The sequence below is a fragment of the Danio rerio genome, chromosome 3 (genome assembly GCF_049306965.1).
Source record: "Danio rerio strain Tuebingen ecotype United States chromosome 3, GRCz12tu, whole genome shotgun sequence".
Taxonomy (NCBI): domain Eukaryota; kingdom Metazoa; phylum Chordata; class Actinopteri; order Cypriniformes; family Danionidae; genus Danio; species Danio rerio.
Window position 1 is genome coordinate 62576777 of NC_133178.1, and position 18051 is coordinate 62594827.

Consider the following 18051-nt stretch of genomic DNA (forward strand, 5'->3'; position numbering starts at 1 on the left):
ACAATGTTTAGGTGCATCTGGTGTTGAACACTCATTTACAGTTTTTCTTGTTTGCTTTGACCTGTTTAAAGAAACTAGGTTCCTCTTCATTTTCATTATCACTATCCTAGCAGAGCAGAAGACAGGTCTAGCAAATGTGTAAACCCTTTCTCATTGGGTTGACACATTTTCCCCACCATTTTTCAAAACAGTTAACACAGATGTCATTCAAGCAGTCCAAACTCCATTGTTTTAGTTATGGTAACCAAACAGAATCCATCTATTCCTAACTATTAAAAACTACCAACATCAGTATGAAATCACTGAAGCACCGGTTTGACACTCCTTCACACAAATCTTCAATAAGCAATCAGTCTGCAAACCTTATAAAAACGATGGAAGGTCTGTGTTGTTCTCTGCCAGCATTGATGGAGGAGGTCAATATGGCTATGTCCTATACTCCCAATAGATTTGACTGTATATTAGTTTACATGTGTTTTCTCTAATATTTACAGTATTTTATTACTTTTGTCTTTTATATATATATATATATATATATATATATATATATATATATATATATATATATATATATATATATATATATATATATATATATATATACATACAGTATTTCAGTTTTCAGCCACAGTTTGAAAAATATCATGAGTTCAATATAAATTAAATCAAAGCATATCTTATTCTGGATCCAATTCTTTGCAAAAAAGGCAAATTTGACAGCCCAAATATAAAGACAACAAATGGCATTGGCAATAAGCTACAATAGCAAGCAATGGTGGTGCACTGAGTTCTGTATTTTGTATTTTGTTGTCCATTGTGTAATGATTAATTGAAAGAGCTCATATACTTGTTTGCAAGTTGTGTTGTTTGAAGGTAAAACTAGCTTTTGTTGCATATTTTAAATGTTTTGACACTATATGTGCCTTTTGCAAGCAAAATGTGTCGTTTTGACCATGAGTGCCGCAGTTTAGGCCTATGTGTTAACTGTTTTGAAAATGTGGAGTTTCAGTTGACAACTGCATCAAAGCAAACGAGAAATACCTTAACAGTGGGTCTTTATCACTATAAAGTGCCTTTGAGACATGAACCTTTTCAAAAAAAAAAGTTTGAGATGTTTGATTTAAGCACATAGTTGTTGTATTAATTAGACTTTAGGCTGTAAGAAATGAATGTTGGTCAAGCTCCTGCACATTTTATAATACAGTTTTTATAAAATGTGGCAGAATTGAAAAGTTTTGCCCAATGTGTGTGTGTTTTTTGTGATTTGTGTGTAGAGTTCTGACAATATGAGACCTGCTTTCAGAAAATGTGTGTAAACAATTGGAAAAAAACTGTAACTGTCATGAACTAAGTAAATAAATGAAGTAATAAATATTGTAGCAAGCTTTAGATTTTGTAAACTGTGGTGAATTGTAGTATATATATATATATATATATATATATATATATATATATATATATATATATATATACACTAGTAAATATATATATATATATATATATATATATATATATATATATATATATATATATATATATATATATATATATATACTAGTAAATACTTGTATTATATATACTATAAATTTTTTCTCAGCCTCCTTTGTTTATGTTGAGATATCACTTTCAAGACCGGGAAAAGGACTTATTCTATGCCATAAACGTACTAAACAAACCCACATGAGACTGATACTTATTTTAGAGGAAATGTTCAGACGGCATTTAGAGGTTTTTGCATCTGATCTCTTCATATATTCAAGTATTCAAGTATTTTTCATGTGTTTGTAGTCACCATAAACCCAACGTGATGTGTGCATTGTGCGCATGCGCGTGCTTTTGGTGTTTTACGGTTACGCGCTCAGGTGAAGCGCAGCAGGTGATTGACAGCTGCAGAACGTCAGAAACTCCGGCAGGATGACGCGGGGCACGCGCAGCTGATGAACAGAGCACACCGATGACCACAGACTGAGGTAAAACATGTCATTTTTCTTTTTTAACTTCATCAGTTGCCTAATAAATGTGTTGTGGAGGAGCAGAGAAATAATAATTAGGACATGCTGCAAATTTAATGATCCTCCAGGACGCACATGCAGGCTGTAGGCTCGTATCGATTACAAACCAGTCTACATTAGTGCTGCTACAACTACATATGTTTTATTTGATATGTCACCCTCTATGCACTGAACACTTGATGTGTGGGTTTAATTGTGCTTTGGGGTTTGCGAGCTGTGTTTTATTTTGGGTCACATTGTTTGGAGGGTTCAGGTTACTCTCTAATTACATGGTAATTCAGTAAAGGGTTTAAGTTTGCCCTATTTTTGGAGCCATTATGGACAGTTCTCTGATAAACACCGGATTCAGTTAGGTATTGTATTTTATTGGGTCATTATTTAACCCTCTCTGCTTTTCCAAAACCTTTTTCCACTTAAACCAAAAGGCAAGCTGATTATTTATGAGACATGGAGTCGACAGGCTTGAGAACAGGAAAGAAGTGTATGTATAAAGGAATTCGTCCATTCAGTGTCATTACTTTGTCATAAAATAATAATAATAATAATAATAATAATAATAATAAATATAGCTGCAAGCAGCAATTAAGGGGCCAAGCACTTTTGCCCAAAAGGTGGCGCTGCTCCTGAAGTTTTTGAGCACTTTCAGGGCATGGGGTTGAAGATGCATACAATGTTTTGTAATGATATGTGAATGTGTTGGTAAAATATAGCATTTTTGGCCAAAAATTGAAATGGGTGATGGCCAAAATGGCTGACCTGTGAAAATCAGACATCATTCGACTCAACATGCTCTGCCGGATGTAATAAGACCAGTTTTACGAGTTTCAGATGAAAGGTTGAGACGTTATAAGCAAAAATGCAAGTTTTTTGTATCTCCAGACCACTATGGGGCAGTGCGCTGAAACTCCGCATATAACCTCAGACCCTAGTTGTCATAACACACACCAAGTTTGGTGTGAATCGGTGAATGCGTTACGGAGATATTGTCTCAAGTCCATTTTCGCAAGTCCTACGTTAAATTTTATCGCAAGTTAAACAAAAACGGTTGGTCAAATCAACTGAAATTCCATAACTTTTGGTTGGCATGGTCTGTAGATCATGTGATTCAATTTTGGTGAAAATCGGAGAAACGGCCTAGGACGAGTTTGATCAAATAGGTTTTTCGAAAAATTTAAAATAGCGCGAAAAAATTCATGACGGAAAATGACGTCATAGGGTTAGGGTTTGAATCGGACTGAGCCAAGGGATCTGAGTTTATAGTATACAACACACTTTGTAGAAAATCTGTGAATTAAACTGCACAACCCAAAAGAAATAATGCTAATCAAAAAGATAAAAGTTGTCTCGCTACAGAACAAACATGATTGATTTCATTTTATTTGACATTTTTGCATTTTTGAGGGAAAAGCTTGGTTATGGATGTGACAGCTTTCCGTTATGGATATGATTGATGTTTAATTGGCACTTGTGCGACTTCGGTAAATCAAATATAATTGTATGAAAACATTGACAGAGACATTTTTTTGTATTTTTACATAACTTTAAAATATAAGTCTACACAAAGCTAGAAAGGGTTTCACTGTGGCAAGGTTGACATTTGCATTGAATTGCTTAGTGGAAAAGCCTCCACAATTGAGCCTTACTGTACCTATACCATATCATGCATTGGAAAAAATGCCTTAAGAGAACGAGAACAACCCTTTTAGACAATACAAAGTGTGTATTGACCTTTTTTCCCATTGTTAAACAAGCAAAAGTGGAATTATATGCCCACACATGTGCCACGAGTTTCTAACCTAGAGGTTAAAATACAGTAGGGAACCTTGTATTTAAACTTCCCATGCCACTAAACCTGTTCTCTGGTTTTGTAATTTGTATTAATTAAATGTGAGGTAAAGTATGTCCCACCTGACCTCAGGAATTCCTCACCTCCACCATTAAAACCTAAATAACATGACAGACAGCTTGAACACCCACACACTTGTAAACAGAGACGTCTCTGTCATTTTGGGTGAAGATTTACTACAAGAAATAAGTTGGAAGTTACTTCAGACGACCTTGGGGTAGTTACTTAATTTCATTGACAGGTTATTGACAGATTATCCTCCAGAAACAGCCATAAAGGAGGTTCTTATTCCCTTCAGTTGTGCATGCCTGATAAAAGGCAGTTTTCGTTTGACTCAAACATCCAGAAACAACATTTAAGAGACAGCTGTCGTTCATTTTCATTGGTGATTCCAAATAGAAAATCTAATCATAACCTTGACAAACAGTTTTGGAGAATTTAATGTTTTCTCATTCAAAGAGTGACCTGACCAATACCTTTAAATACCTGCTACACCCCCAAATCGTCTCCAGAAAAAATTTCTTTCTGTATTTTCCTTTTCCGACAACTGAACTAATTTCGCGCCTCGTGGGACTATTCGACTATTCAACCACAAAATCGAGCAGGACACAAGAACTCCTAAAGGATCTCCAACCTCCACGTGCATCAAGAAAAAGAGAGTAAGAGAGTTAATGCAAGTATTTTCTTTATATGTGCTTTAAAGCTGTGCCCTTTTAAACGTGTTTTAATGATCCTTCTGTGACTCTTGTTAAGTCTGGTTGAACTGAGTCATTCTGTACCCAGCTTCTATTTTCCCTCCCTTTCTTTTACTTACTGTGTGTTATTTATTGTGCGTTTGTGTGTTAGACTAGTCAATAAATCGCGCTATAATCATGTTGGATTGTCTTTGTTTGCCTCACAGAAACGGTAACTTTAAGGGTAAAAGACCCTTGCTACAGCTTATAAAAGTGAAAAAAGTCTTATAGTCGTTGTTACATTTATTTTGTTAAATTAACTTTAAGTTAGTTTTGAATATTCATAATTAATAATAACTTGGTTTTCTTGATCATTAATATTCAAATATTGAGCTAATTTTGCTACAAAGTGTTAAAGGTTACCATGTTCAAAAGTAGTGGTGGGAACTAAAGAAGTGTAAAAGGTTACCATATTCAAAAGTGGTGGCAGGAACTAAATAACTGTAAAAAGTTTACCATATTTAAAAGAAGTGGCGGGAATTAAAGTGTAAAAAAGTTACCATATCCAAAAGTAGTGGCGGGAACTAAGGAAGTGTAAAAAGGTTATCATATTCCAAAGTAGTGGCGGGAACTAAGGACGTGTAAAAAGGTTATCATATTCCAATGTAGTGGCGGGAACTAAAGTGTAAAAAGGTTACTATATTTAAAAGTAGTGGCGGTAACTAAAGTGTAAAAAGGTTACCATATTCAAAAGTAGTGGCGGGAACTAAAGTGTAAAAAGGTTACCATATTCAAAAGTAGTGGCGGTAACTAAAGTGTAAAAAGGTTACCATATTCAAAAGTAGTGGCGGGAACTAAAGTGAAAAAAGGTTACCATATTCAAAAGTAGTGGCGGGAACTAAAGTGTAAAAAGGTTACCATATTCAAAAGTAGTAGCGGGAACTAAAGTGTAAAAAGGTTACCATGTTCAAAAGTAGTGGCGGGAACTAAAGTGTAAAAAGGTTACCATATTCAAAAGTAGTGGCGGTAACTAAAGTGAAAAAAGGTTACCATATTCAAAAGTAGTGGCGGGAACTAAAGTGAAAAAAGGTTACTATATTCAAAAGTAGTGGCGGGAACTAAAGTGTAAAAAGGTTACCATATTCAAAAGTAGTGGCGGGAACTAAAGTGTAAAAAGGTTACCATGTTCAAAAGTAGTGGCGGGAACTAAAGTGAAAAAAGGTTACCATATTCAAAAGTAGTGGCGGGAACTAAAGTGAAAAAAGTTACCATATTCAAAAGTAGTGGCGGGAACTAAAGTGTAAAAAGGTTACTATATTCAAAAGTAGTGGCGGGAACTAAAGTGTAAAAAGGTTACCATATTCAAAAGTAGTGGCGGGAACTTAAGTGTAAAAAGGTTACCATATTCAAAAGTAGTGGTGGGAACTAAAGTGTAAAAAGGTTACCATATTCAAAAGTAGTGGTGGGAACTAAAGAAGTGTTAAAAGGTTACCATATTCAAAAGTGGTGGCGGGAACTAAAGTGTAAAAAGGTTACCATGTTCAAAAGTAGTGGCGGGAACTAAAGTGTAAAAAGGTTACCATATTCAAAAGTAGTGGCGGTAACTAAAGTGAAAAAAGGTTACCATATTCAAAAGTAGTGGCGGGAACTAAAGTGAAAAAAGGTTACTATATTCAAAAGTAGTGGCGGGAACTAAAGTGTAAAAAGGTTACCATATTCAAAAGTAGTGGCGGGAACTAAAGTGTAAAAAGGTTACCATGTTCAAAAGTAGTGGCGGGAACTAAAGTGAAAAAAGGTTACCATATTCAAAAGTAGTGGCGGGAACTAAAGTGAAAAAAGTTACCATATTCAAAAGTAGTGGCGGGAACTAAAGTGTAAAAAGGTTACTATATTCAAAAGTAGTGGCGGGAACTAAAGTGTAAAAAGGTTACCATATTCAAAAGTAGTGGCGGGAACTAAAGTGTAAAAAGGTTACCATATTCAAAAGTAGTGGTGGGAACTAAAGTGTAAAAAGGTTACCATATTCAAAAGTAGTGGTGGGAACTAAAGAAGTGTTAAAAGGTTACCATATTTAAAAGTAGCGGCGGAAACTAAGGAAGTGTTAAAAGGTTACAATATTCAAAAATTACGGATGGTGGCCGATAGACATCATGATTCTGAGCCGGCATCACGATCTTCAGTCAGACAGTTTATCAAGAATGTAGTGCTGGATTGCGTCTCATTATAGTTGTTAAATGTGATATTTAATTAATCTTATCGGTATAAAGCTTTCACTCGTACTGTTTGTTGGTTTCTGTCGGTTTTGCACCTTTTTTCCAAACAAGTTTGTCGACGCCATCATAATGCCACAGATCCCACAGAAAAAGTGATTGGCAGGTGGTAATTTGTGGTTAAATTATCTTTATTTATTCATGATTTGGTTATGGGTAAAACGAAGGTAGTTGAAATGGAAGGTTACAAATAATTAATTCGTTATGAATTAATAAATTATTCATAAATAATTAATTCACCGCCACCTACAACGACGATGCAATCATCCATTGCTATGTTTCACGTTAGACATCGTACGATGCCAAATTGGTCGACATCGCTCAACCCTAGTGTACATTCTATCCAAATGAATTGCACGGGACTGTTTGGAGCAGTCGGCACTTCAGCTCGAAAACTATTTGATTCCTGGTTATCGCTGATTTAGCAAGTTGTACGGAAATTATGTAATTAATTAAATACATTTTAGTAAGAGTGAGCAGGAGGCGACCAGACTAATTGGGTTTTTGTGAACCCTGCACCCTCTGACTAAATTCAGATTGTCAAGATCCTGTCTGTGAGAAACACGTAAACCCCCGGGCGTGAAAATTTGGTCACTAATGAATTTGGTCACTTAAAAGTAGAGTCAGATTGAATTCAGAGTTGCAAACAAATATAAATAAATTCTAATAAATAACACAATTCTTTTCAGAAGCGCTAAAAAGGCTTAAACGCTTTTAACCTTCGACCATTCATTAGATTCCGTTGTTGGGCTGATAGAATGGGATCTTACAGCAGCAAGAAGTGGGATATAAGCAGTCCCCATGTCTCAACAACCAGTGAGTCAGATTTTGGTAGCGGTTTCAAAGAGCAAGTGCAGGGTGTAAGGAAAAGTTTAGCATCGGCCTCTGTACATGGAGAAGTGAATTATGCATTCATTCACTCACTCATAGGCAGATCCGTTTCACTGTTCATTAGACTCTCGCTGTCTGTGTTCGTCCTGCAGACTGGAGGCATCTGAACCCACGTGTGCATTATGAAGGAGAACAGGTCCTCGTGTCAGATGGAGCAGCTGCCCTGTGCATGTCTACTGGACTGCCACAGGCAGACCCACTCCCGCAGCGCCGCCGCCACCATCCCTCTCAGGCACAGAGCTAACGGGGCTGTGGGCGCCTTGTGCAGCAGTCCCAACTGTGTGGTGTCCGACAGGCTGGAGGACTCGGGGAAAGGGCGGTTCGGGACCGGCAGGGTGCTGGTCACAGGGGGAGCCGGGTACTTCGGATACAGACTGGGCCGTGCTCTGGCCAGACAGGGGGCCGCCGTGGTGCTGCTGGATCTCCACCAGCCGCCCTGGGACATCCCCGATGGAGCCGTCTTCCAGCAGGTGAGGGGAAACCGGAGAGTGTGGGGATATTGGGTTGAGAGGCTGCTGCTGGGGGCGGTGGACTGTGACAGAAGCACAGGTGTGCAGTACAGGACGCGCAGGCCTCGAGTTTCAGAGAGGGTTTATGACTCTTCGCTGATGTGCTCGGGTGTCTCGGAGAAACTGCTGTAGGAAAGAGCTGTGAAAGTGAATCTGAAACTGCCATGAAATGAGTTCACTCTGATATGATTTGCTTTTCTTTACTTGTTTCAATCCTGTTTGAGTTTCTTTCTTCTGTTAAACAGAAAGGAAGATAAACCAAAGAATGCTGGAGAGAAACAGCCATTGACTTCAAGTAATTTGTGTTTTTACTATGGAGGCCAATGGTTGGTTCTTCTTCTTAACATTCTGTAGTGTCTTGTTTTGTGTTTATCAGGAGAGAATTAAACCACTTGAGTTTATTTTTGGGCGAACCAACCTTCAAAATCAGGCTTTGCTTTTGTCATTACAGTTTTTAGCATACAAAAGTATAGATGTAGTTATATGATTATATGCGAGGAGCCTAAAGGGATAGTTCAGCTAAAGATGATTTTCTCTTCCTCCACTTGTTTCAATCCTGTTTGAGTTTCGTTCTTCTGTTAAACACAAAGGAAGATCAAATGAAGAATGCTGGGAAAAAATAGTCATTGACTGTCATAGTAGTTTGTGTTCCTATGGATGCCAATGATTGGTTTTTCCCAGCATTCTGTAGTGTTTTGTTTTGTGTTTATCAGAAGAGAGAATTAAACCACTTAAGTTAAATTTTTGGGCGAACCAACCTTCAAAATCAGGCTTTGCTTTTGTCATTACAGTTTTAAGCATACAAAAGCATAGATGCAGTTATATGACTATATCAACCCGGGCTCATTGTGGAAACGTAGCCCTGCGGACCTCGAGATACGTCCTGGGAGGTTTGTATTCGAGCGGTTTTTGTTTTCGCGGATCCACGAGAGACCGCTGTGCGCGCTTTTTCGCCGACCCGGCCGCCCTCCTCTTCCTCCTTCTCCTCCTCCTTCCTTAAACCCAAGCGACAGTTTGCAAAAGCCGTCCAGAAAAAAAGCCCTCGTCTTCGATTTTGACCGCATTTTTGGATCCTGCCGCGTTCTCGCCCTTATTTTTCGGATTCTGTTTTTCATCTTACCTGGTTTCTGGAACCGCTGTTCCCTGGACTCGATCCCGGTCGTCGTCCCCCCTCCTGCTCCGGGGCCTCCGCTCTGCGGACGCAACGATGTGAGCTAAGCGGACAAACTGGTTGCATCGGGAAAGCCCTCCACTCGGAGGCGAGCCGTCGGCCGACGAGCGCAAAGAGAAGGAGCAGAGCGGCGCTACACCGCCCTGCAGCGTTCGCTCGAAAAAACTAAACGCGTCCGTATGTACCTCCGGCCACGTAAATCGCGGTCTCCAGAAATGTCCGCGGGGCTACGTTTCCAGAATGAGCTTGGGTTGGATTATGTCCGTGGAGCCTAAAGGGATAGTTCAGCTAAAGATGATTTTCTCTTCCTCCACTTGTTTCAATCCTGTTTGAGTTTCGTTCTTCTGTTAAACACAAAGGAAGATCAACTGAAGAATGCTGGGAAAAAACAGCCATTGACTGTCATAGTAATTTGTGTTTTTACTATGGAGGCCAATGGTTGGTTTTTCCCAACATTCTGAAGTGTCTTGTTTTGTGTTTATCAGAGGAGAGAATTAAACCACTTGAGTTTATTTTTGGGCGAACCAACCTTCAAAATCAGGCTTTGCTTTTGTCATTACCGTTTTTAGCATACAAAAGCATAGATGTAGTTACAGTTGAAACCAGAAGTTTACATACACACACAAAAAAGGAAAAAAAGGAACATAACCATTTTATTTTAAATGTCTGATGGTAAATCATACTAAACATTTACTATTTTAGGTCCGTTAGGATTTGCATAATCTAGATTTGCTAAATGCCAGAATAATGAGAAATTTTTTTTTTGAAGAAGAATTTTTTAATTATTTTCTAGACAGTAAAAAGTTTACAAACATTTCCTTGGTATTTTCTTAGCTTTGCTTTTGAACCCTATAACTTTGGTCAAATGTTTTGGGTATCCTTCCACAAGCTTCTCACAATAGTTTGAAGTAATTCTGGCCTATTCCTCCTGACAGAATTGGTGTAACTGAGTCAAAGTTGTCTTGCTCGCACAAGCTTTTTTAACTCTGGCCATCACAAAGTCCTAAACTCAATCCTATAGAAAATTTGTGGCCAAAACATTCACTCTGTTGTCCTCAAAGCACATTTGAACTAATTTGGCAGTATGCTAAGGGTCATGGTCTGTTTGGAAGACCCATTTGTGGCCAAGTTTAAATTTCCTGGCTGATGTCTTGAGATGTTGCTTCAGTATTTCTACATAATGTTCTTTCCTCATGATGCCATCTATGCTGTGAAGTGGACCAGTCCCTCCTGCAGCAAAACAGCCCCACAACATGATGCTGCCGCCCCCATACTTCACAGTTGGGATGGTGTTCCTAGGCTTGTAACCTTTCCCCTTTGCCCTCCAAATGAAACACATTTAGCAAATTGTAATCTGGCTTTTTTGTTGATTCTGGCTTGTTGATTTTCCCATGTTGTCACACAAGGAAGCAGTGTGTTTGAGGTTTTCCTTCAGCACTATTCTACAGTTGTGCCTCCAATTAACTCAGAGGTTGTCAATTAGCCAATCAGAAACTTCCAAAACCTTGACTCCATCATCTGAGCTTTTTTAGAGGCACAATAATCTTATTGAATGTAAACTTGACTTTCAAGAAAAGTTATAACAATTTCTCAAAAATATCTCTCTCATTATTCTGCTATTAAGCAGAAACATAGTTGATAATCCTAACTTACCTAAAAGAGAAAAAGCTTAGTCACATTAACATCTGACTTTTTTTTAAATGGTTATGTGCTTTTTACAGTGTATGTAAACTTCTAGCTTCAACTGTATAACGTTATATCTGAGGAGTTTAAAGGGATAGTTCAGCCAAACATGATTTACTCCTCCTCCATTTGTTTCAATCCTGTTTGAGTTTCTTTCTTCTGTTAAACACAAAGGAAGATCAACTGTAGAATGCTGGGAAAAACAACCATTGACTTTCATAGTAATTTGTGTTTCTGCAATGAATGCCAATGGTTGGTTTTTCCCAACATTCTGAAGAAGGTCTTGTTTTGTGTTCAACAGAGGAGAGAATTACAACACTTGTTTTTCGTTTTTGGGCGAACTAACCTTCAAAATCAGGCTTTGCTTTTGTCTTTACAATTGTTAGCATACAAAAGCATAGTTATATGGTTATATCTAGGAGTGTTCAAATTAATTGTTACTTCAGTGCACTGCGATGCATGTAGGGACAATTCGATATCTGTTCAGTAAAAGATTATAACCAGTTATTACATACTGATGTCATTTATCTCCTATGCGTGTAGTACACTCGTAGTAAAAAAAATGGTACAATGTTGTACCAAAGACGGTGCAAACCCTTGTCAGTACCTTTTCATGGAACAGAATTATACCTTAAGACAAAGAGACACAATTGACCATTGCAGTTTAAATCTTTAAGGACATTATTTGTACCATGGTAAACCTAAATGTACCTTTGGTTTTTCAAACCTGCAGATACAATATTGTGCCTTCATCAAAGGTATAAATGTGATACTTAAAGGCACCACCAGTAGCTATGTTTCCATCCACCTATTTTTATGTGCATTTTGGATGTGCTCATTAAAAAAAGGTTGATGGAAACAACAAGATGCGCATAAATTTTGAAAATTAGTAACTGAGTAGGTTAAAATTTTTTATTCGATAAGAAAAGATGGAAACACTTTTACCAAACAAATTCCAGTATGCCGTTAAAAAAGGTCATGTGATTTTGTAATAAGAGATCATGTGATGATATGATGTGTGTAAATGGACAAATCAGCAGGCTGAGCACATTGTAGAACATCTGAAATGTAGAACATCTGAAATATTAATAATGACCTCCAGAATCAAGAGTGTCTTAAAGTAACAGTTTAGGCAAATTATTGTTAAGCCAAGCATTTTCTAAGTTTATTAATAAAGCATTATTTTTCTTACCGCAGTTTGTCTGTTCCAGATGTACTTATGTAGAGAGATGTTATGTTAAAAAGATGTAGTTTCCTAAATCTTTTTAATAGAATAATAAACTGCATTATTGGAGACCAGCAGTTTGTATTAAAAAACACTGATATAATGAACGATTACTGTGATATTGATAATGATCGAATGGCCATTGTTGTGTTTCAGTACATCTGTGTGTGTGTGTTTTTTTTCTTGAAGATCGACATTCGGGATTATGATACTCTGTATAAGATCAGTGCAGGAGTGGACGTCATATTTCACACTGCGTCCTATGGGATGTCAGGACCTGAACAGGTCAGTCTGTAAAAACATTAATCTACTGAGAGAACCCTAGGTAACACTTTATAATAACTACACACTATGGGCTCTATTTTGATGGTCCATGCGCAGAGCGCAAAACGCAGGGCGCAAACGCTTTCAGGGCGCGTCAGAACGCATTTTTGCTAATTTAAGAACGGGAAAATCCGCTTTGCGCCATGGCGCATGGTCTAAAAGGGTTGAGTTTATTTTTTTAATGAGTTATAGGTGTGTTTTGAGAATAAACCAATCTGAGTCTCATCTCCTATTCTCTTTAAGAGCCAGCTGCGTCGCGCCATAAGCGCATTTGCTATTTACATGACGTAAAGTAAGTTCACTTACACTTTTGCTCTTGTGAATAGGGAAACCTTTATGCACAGACATCAATTAGCTTATAAATAATTAATTTTGATTGTTAAGCGCAAAGATTTGTTTCAAAACTATTTCTAAATTCAGTAAACTAATAAATGAACAATAATAACGAAGTGTGGTGAAAATACTGAGTTATATCCAAATACAACTGCCATACCCCATATGGTCTAAAACCTGACAGGTGGACAAACCTAAGCTTGTTTTTAATAAAACAAATATAAATATGGATATAATAAATAATACTGCTAATAATAATAACATTATACAAAAGCAAATTGAATTAACTGGAAAAGCCTCCCGAGATGAAGAAAGTAAAGACAGTGGTTTTTAAATTCATGTAGGCTAGAAATTAATGTTTTGTAATATTTTAATCATTTATATTTATATCCTATATATATCCTTATTATATATATAACCTTAATATATGATATCTTTTTCAAATGTAAAGATATTTGCGTATTGCTCTGCATATTGTTTGTAGTGTGTAAGACAGGCGCACTCTGCGCTGGACAATAGACCGACTTTGTTCTGGACTAAAGAACAGACTATTTACAGTTTCTCAAAATAGCAACGCGCCAAAACACGCCTGCTTTTTTAGACCAGAACGCCTATGGGCGCACATTTTAGCGCAAATGCATTTGCTATTTAAACTGTGTGGCGCAACACCTCAAAATTACCCTTGCGCCGAGCTGAAAGTAGCCACATTGCGCCGGGTGTATGATAGGGCCCCATGAATCATCAATTAAGCATTAGCAAATAGTTAATTTATTATTGTCAAGTATTAACTCTACATTAACAGAGGTTAGTAAGCAGTTTATAACTGCAGATACAAATGCTGTATTCTTGACTAATAAGCACATTTATAATGTTCTTAATAATTGTATTTCATAATTTATTACTGATTAATTGCTCATTAAATTCAGTATTGCATTATTTACAAACCATTTGCATTCATGAGTAGTTGGTGGATTTTAGAATCATTCAGAGTGAGGTAGTAAATGGTTAATAAACTATTCAAATCAACATTTATATATCTTATTATTCAGCTAGGGCGAGGCAGTGGCGCAGTAGGTAGTGCTTAACAGAATTTCTGCTTAACAGAGAGAAGATTTCTACAACACATTTCTAAACATAATAGTTATAATAACCCATTTCTTATAAGTGATTTATTTTATCTTTGCCATGATGACAGTAAATAATATTTGACTGGATATTTTTCAAGACACTTCTATACAGCTTAAAGTGACATTTAAAGGCTTAACTAGGTTAATTAGGTTAACTAGGCAGGTTAGGGTAATTAGGCAAGTTATTGTATTGTGATGGTTTGTTCTGTAGACTATTGAAAAAAATAGCTTAAAGGGGCTAATAATTTTCACCTTAAAATGGTGTTTAAAAAAATTTAACTGCTTTTATTCTAGCCGAAATAAAACAAATAAGACTTTCTTCAGAAGAAAACATATTATCAGACATACTGTGAACATTCCCTTGCTCTGTTAAACATCATTTGGGAAATATTTAAAAAAGAAGAAAGAAATTCAAAGGGGGCTAATAATTCTGACTTCAACTGTTTATACAGTTGAAGTCAGAATATTAGCCACCCTGACCTATTAGGACCCCTGTTTATTTTTTTCCCCAATTTCTGTTTAATGGAGGGAAGATTGTTTCAGCACATTTCTAAGCATAATAGTTTTAGAAACCTATTTCTAATAACTGATTTATTTTATCTTTGACATGATGACAGTAAATAATATTTTACTAGATAATATTCAAGACACTTCTATACAGTTTAAAGTGACATTTAAAGGCTTATCTGGGTTAATAAGGTGAACTACACAGGTTAAGGTAATTAGGCAAGTTATTGTATAATGATGGTTTGTTCTGTAGACTATCGAAAAAGAAAATTCTTAAAGGGGATAATAATTTTGTCCCAAAATTGGTTTTTAAAAAATTAAAAACTGCTTTTATTCTAGCTGAAATAAAACAAATAAGACTTTCTCCGGAAGAAAAAATATTATCAGACATACTGTGACAATTTCCTTGCTCTGTTAAACATCATTTGGGAAATATCTAAGAAAGAAGAAAAAAATCAAAGGGGGCTAATAATTCTGACTTTAACTGTATATAGCATATGATTTTACACATGTAGCATTATTGCAGTGCTCATTTTGCTTTTAGTGACTGGAAATTACCAGAGACATATTTTATATGAATATTTTGAATGACTAAAGTGCTGGCATCAACTGCATACCATAGTAGATATATTCACAGTAGCTCATATGGAAGATCTGGGTAATGATTAATAAACAAAAAACACTGAATATTGAATTTAATTATATTATTTTGTGCCTCATTTTGCAAAGAACCATAAATGATAACTTATGACCAAACATACAGTCATAAAAGTTGTAATAACCCCGAGTAACATTGTAGTATTTAAACGAATGCCTTATATATTTCATTTCACTTGTTGACTTAGTCCCTTTATTAATCTGGGGTTGCCACAGCAAAACTTATCCAGCACATGTTTTACACAGTGGATGCCCTTCCAGCTGCAACTCAGTGCTGGGAAACACCCATACACACTCATTCACACTCATACACTATGGCCGATTTAGCTTATTCAATTCACCTATAGTGCATGATTTTGGACTGTGGGGGAAACCGAAGCACCTGGAGGAAACCCACGCCAACACGGGTAAAACATGCAAACTCCACACAGAAATGCCAACTGGCTCAGTTGGGACATAAACCAGTGACCTTTTTGCAGTGAGGCAACAGTGTTAACCACTGAGCCACCGTGTTGCCCCCAACATACAACCAGTGTTCTGTAATTCATCAAACTGTGAATCGTAAACACTTCTTCCAATATTTCTTAAAACACAAATGCTTGCGATTGTTTGTTGAGTTAACCAGTTTTATAATGAAGTAAAGCAAGAGGTTGATTGTGTGTTGTTTTTCTTCTTGTTTGGCAGCTGAGGAAAAAGCAGATCGAGTCAGTTAACGTTGGCGGCACAAACAATGTCATAAATGGTGAGCAGACCCCATTCCTGTCATCCATGCTGTGATTATTACACCTGATATTTAAATAATGAGTGAAGTGTCTCACACTTAATCAAGCTTTTATTCTAATAATGTTTTTAGTAGTACACATTCAGTATTTCTAAAGCCCCCTTTCCACTGCACACGACATTTGAACACGACTGTCGGAATACGCCCCCTTGTGGCAGCCTCAAAGTATTTAGTGTTGCCGTGCACCATGGAGGAGAAGCTGATTCTCACGGTGTCCAAAATAGAGGAGTGCAAAAGCAAGAGCCTTTATTCTCTGTGCGTTTACATGGTTTAATAACGGAATGAATACTAGAAACTCATAGACCGCTAAAATATTGGAGGGAATGTGGAGATAACATAAAAAATATATATTTTTATTACTTTCTTACTTACATTTATGAACAGAAAAGTTTTTTTCTTTAATATAGACTTTTTATAATTAAAAAAAATAACCAAATAAACTCCTATTTCCCATCTCGTGTGCACAGACCTGCTTGTACAACACTAGAATAAATCACATCCGGTCAGCCAGTCGTATACGGTCTAGTCGAGTTCAAATATTTTAACGGATCCGCAGCTCAATTCGGATCCGAATTTTCCGCATACGGAAATGATCGGAACTCAACGCAGCTCCCGGACTGCTCTCCATTGGAAATGATCGACTTCCGGTCTGTCGTTTGTCGTGTGCAGTGGAAAGGAGGCTTAAGACCCTGGACCACAAAAGCAGTCATAAAAGTAAAATTTTTTCCATTGATAATGTTGTTTAGAATAGAAAAAATTAGTTGAGATACAGAATATCAGGAATCTGACGTTTAAAAAAAAATTCTAAATACCTATGTTAGCCCGATTCCACTGACTGGTACAGTACTATACGGGTCACCTTTAACAAGCTTACAATTGCCCTGCCTAAAGGGTACCAAGGGTACTCTTTTGGTGGTTGTGATGTACGACAGGAAGTTTTAAACGACATAATTTTTACTCAAGGGTTGTTTATATATCATATGAGAAGCACTTCTCACAAAACAGAGGCTTTATGCTGTGTTCACACCAGACGCGGTACGCGCACATAAATTGCGCTATTCGTGCACATTTGAGATTACTCGCTTCATTCGCGCGTCAACCCCCGCTTCATTCGCACATCAAATTCGCTTCAATCGCGTGTTAAATTCACTTCAAAACAGACGCGGATTCGCATGATGGGCAGGGCTTCTGTCTGCCCGGTGACTCTAGCTTCATAGCTAAATGGCTAACATGGATTTTATTAAGAAAATAACAGTGTTAATGTGCTTTATGGAGACTGAAAAACAGCGTCAATACGTTTAGGGTCTGTGAGCTCATAAACTCCTCCAGAAACTGAACCTGGATGACGGAGACTTTCAGCGGTGCCTCTGACTGAGCCAAGCCCAGTTTGATGACTTGTTGTCGGTGTCGCCTGCAGGATTTGCCCCGGGACACCATTAACAGGTTCTATGTCACAATCACGCCCCCACAAGAGCAAGCTTCTGATTGGTTAATGTGGCGTGAATGTCCACTGAAGTTCAGATTTTCGAACTCAGGAGATTCGCGCGAAACGCTCGTTAAGCGAGCGTCAAACGCGCAAACGATCAATTCGCCTCGCGCGAATCTCGCTATTCACACCGCGCAATTAGCCTCATTCGCTCCGCGCCATTCGCGCGTATCGAGCTGCAGGATGTCTATTCGCACGTTTACATTGACTTAACATGTAAATCACTTGCGCTTGACGCGCGTTCCGCGTCTGGTGTGAACGCAGCATCATACACATAAATACATCAGTATAAATGTTCATTACTGATCTTACTATGAACAGGATTTAATTATAACTGCAGATCAATGACAGTTTGAAATAGCCTACTGTAACGTCTGCAGTTTTATGAAATAAATCAATAAATGCAGCAAATATGAGCACATACAGACCCTTACAGTTTCCGATATGTTACCAATTACAGAAGAACTACACACAGCAGACATTTAGCACTTATTTGGGTTAAAAAATAACATGAAATATAGCCCACAGTCAGAGCAAACCTCTCATCTGTGTCTG

At 37.3% G+C, this 18051-nt stretch overlaps 1 protein-coding gene across 3 annotated transcripts in view; it reads left to right on the plus strand.

Moving 5' to 3' along the window:
• The first annotated feature begins 1889 nt into the window (after positions 1 to 1889).
• sdr42e2 (short chain dehydrogenase/reductase family 42E, member 2) overlaps positions 1890 to 18051 on the plus strand; it is a 42022-nt gene continuing 25860 nt past the window's right edge. For 2 of the 3 annotated variants that reach the window (XR_012401280.1, XM_021474762.3), the window contains exons 1-4: positions 1890 to 1970; positions 7786 to 8163; positions 12471 to 12566; positions 15914 to 15971. Coding sequence is in view for 2 of the 3 variants with exons in the window: in XM_021474762.3 (XP_021330437.1) it covers positions 7816 to 8163; positions 12471 to 12566; positions 15914 to 15971 (502 nt within the window). In the remaining variant the exon portion in view is untranslated. Of the gene's footprint in view, positions 1971 to 4384; positions 4518 to 7785; positions 8164 to 12470; positions 12567 to 15913; positions 15972 to 18051 lie in introns of those variants that run through there. The other variant, XM_003198188.7, reaches the window with a different exon arrangement.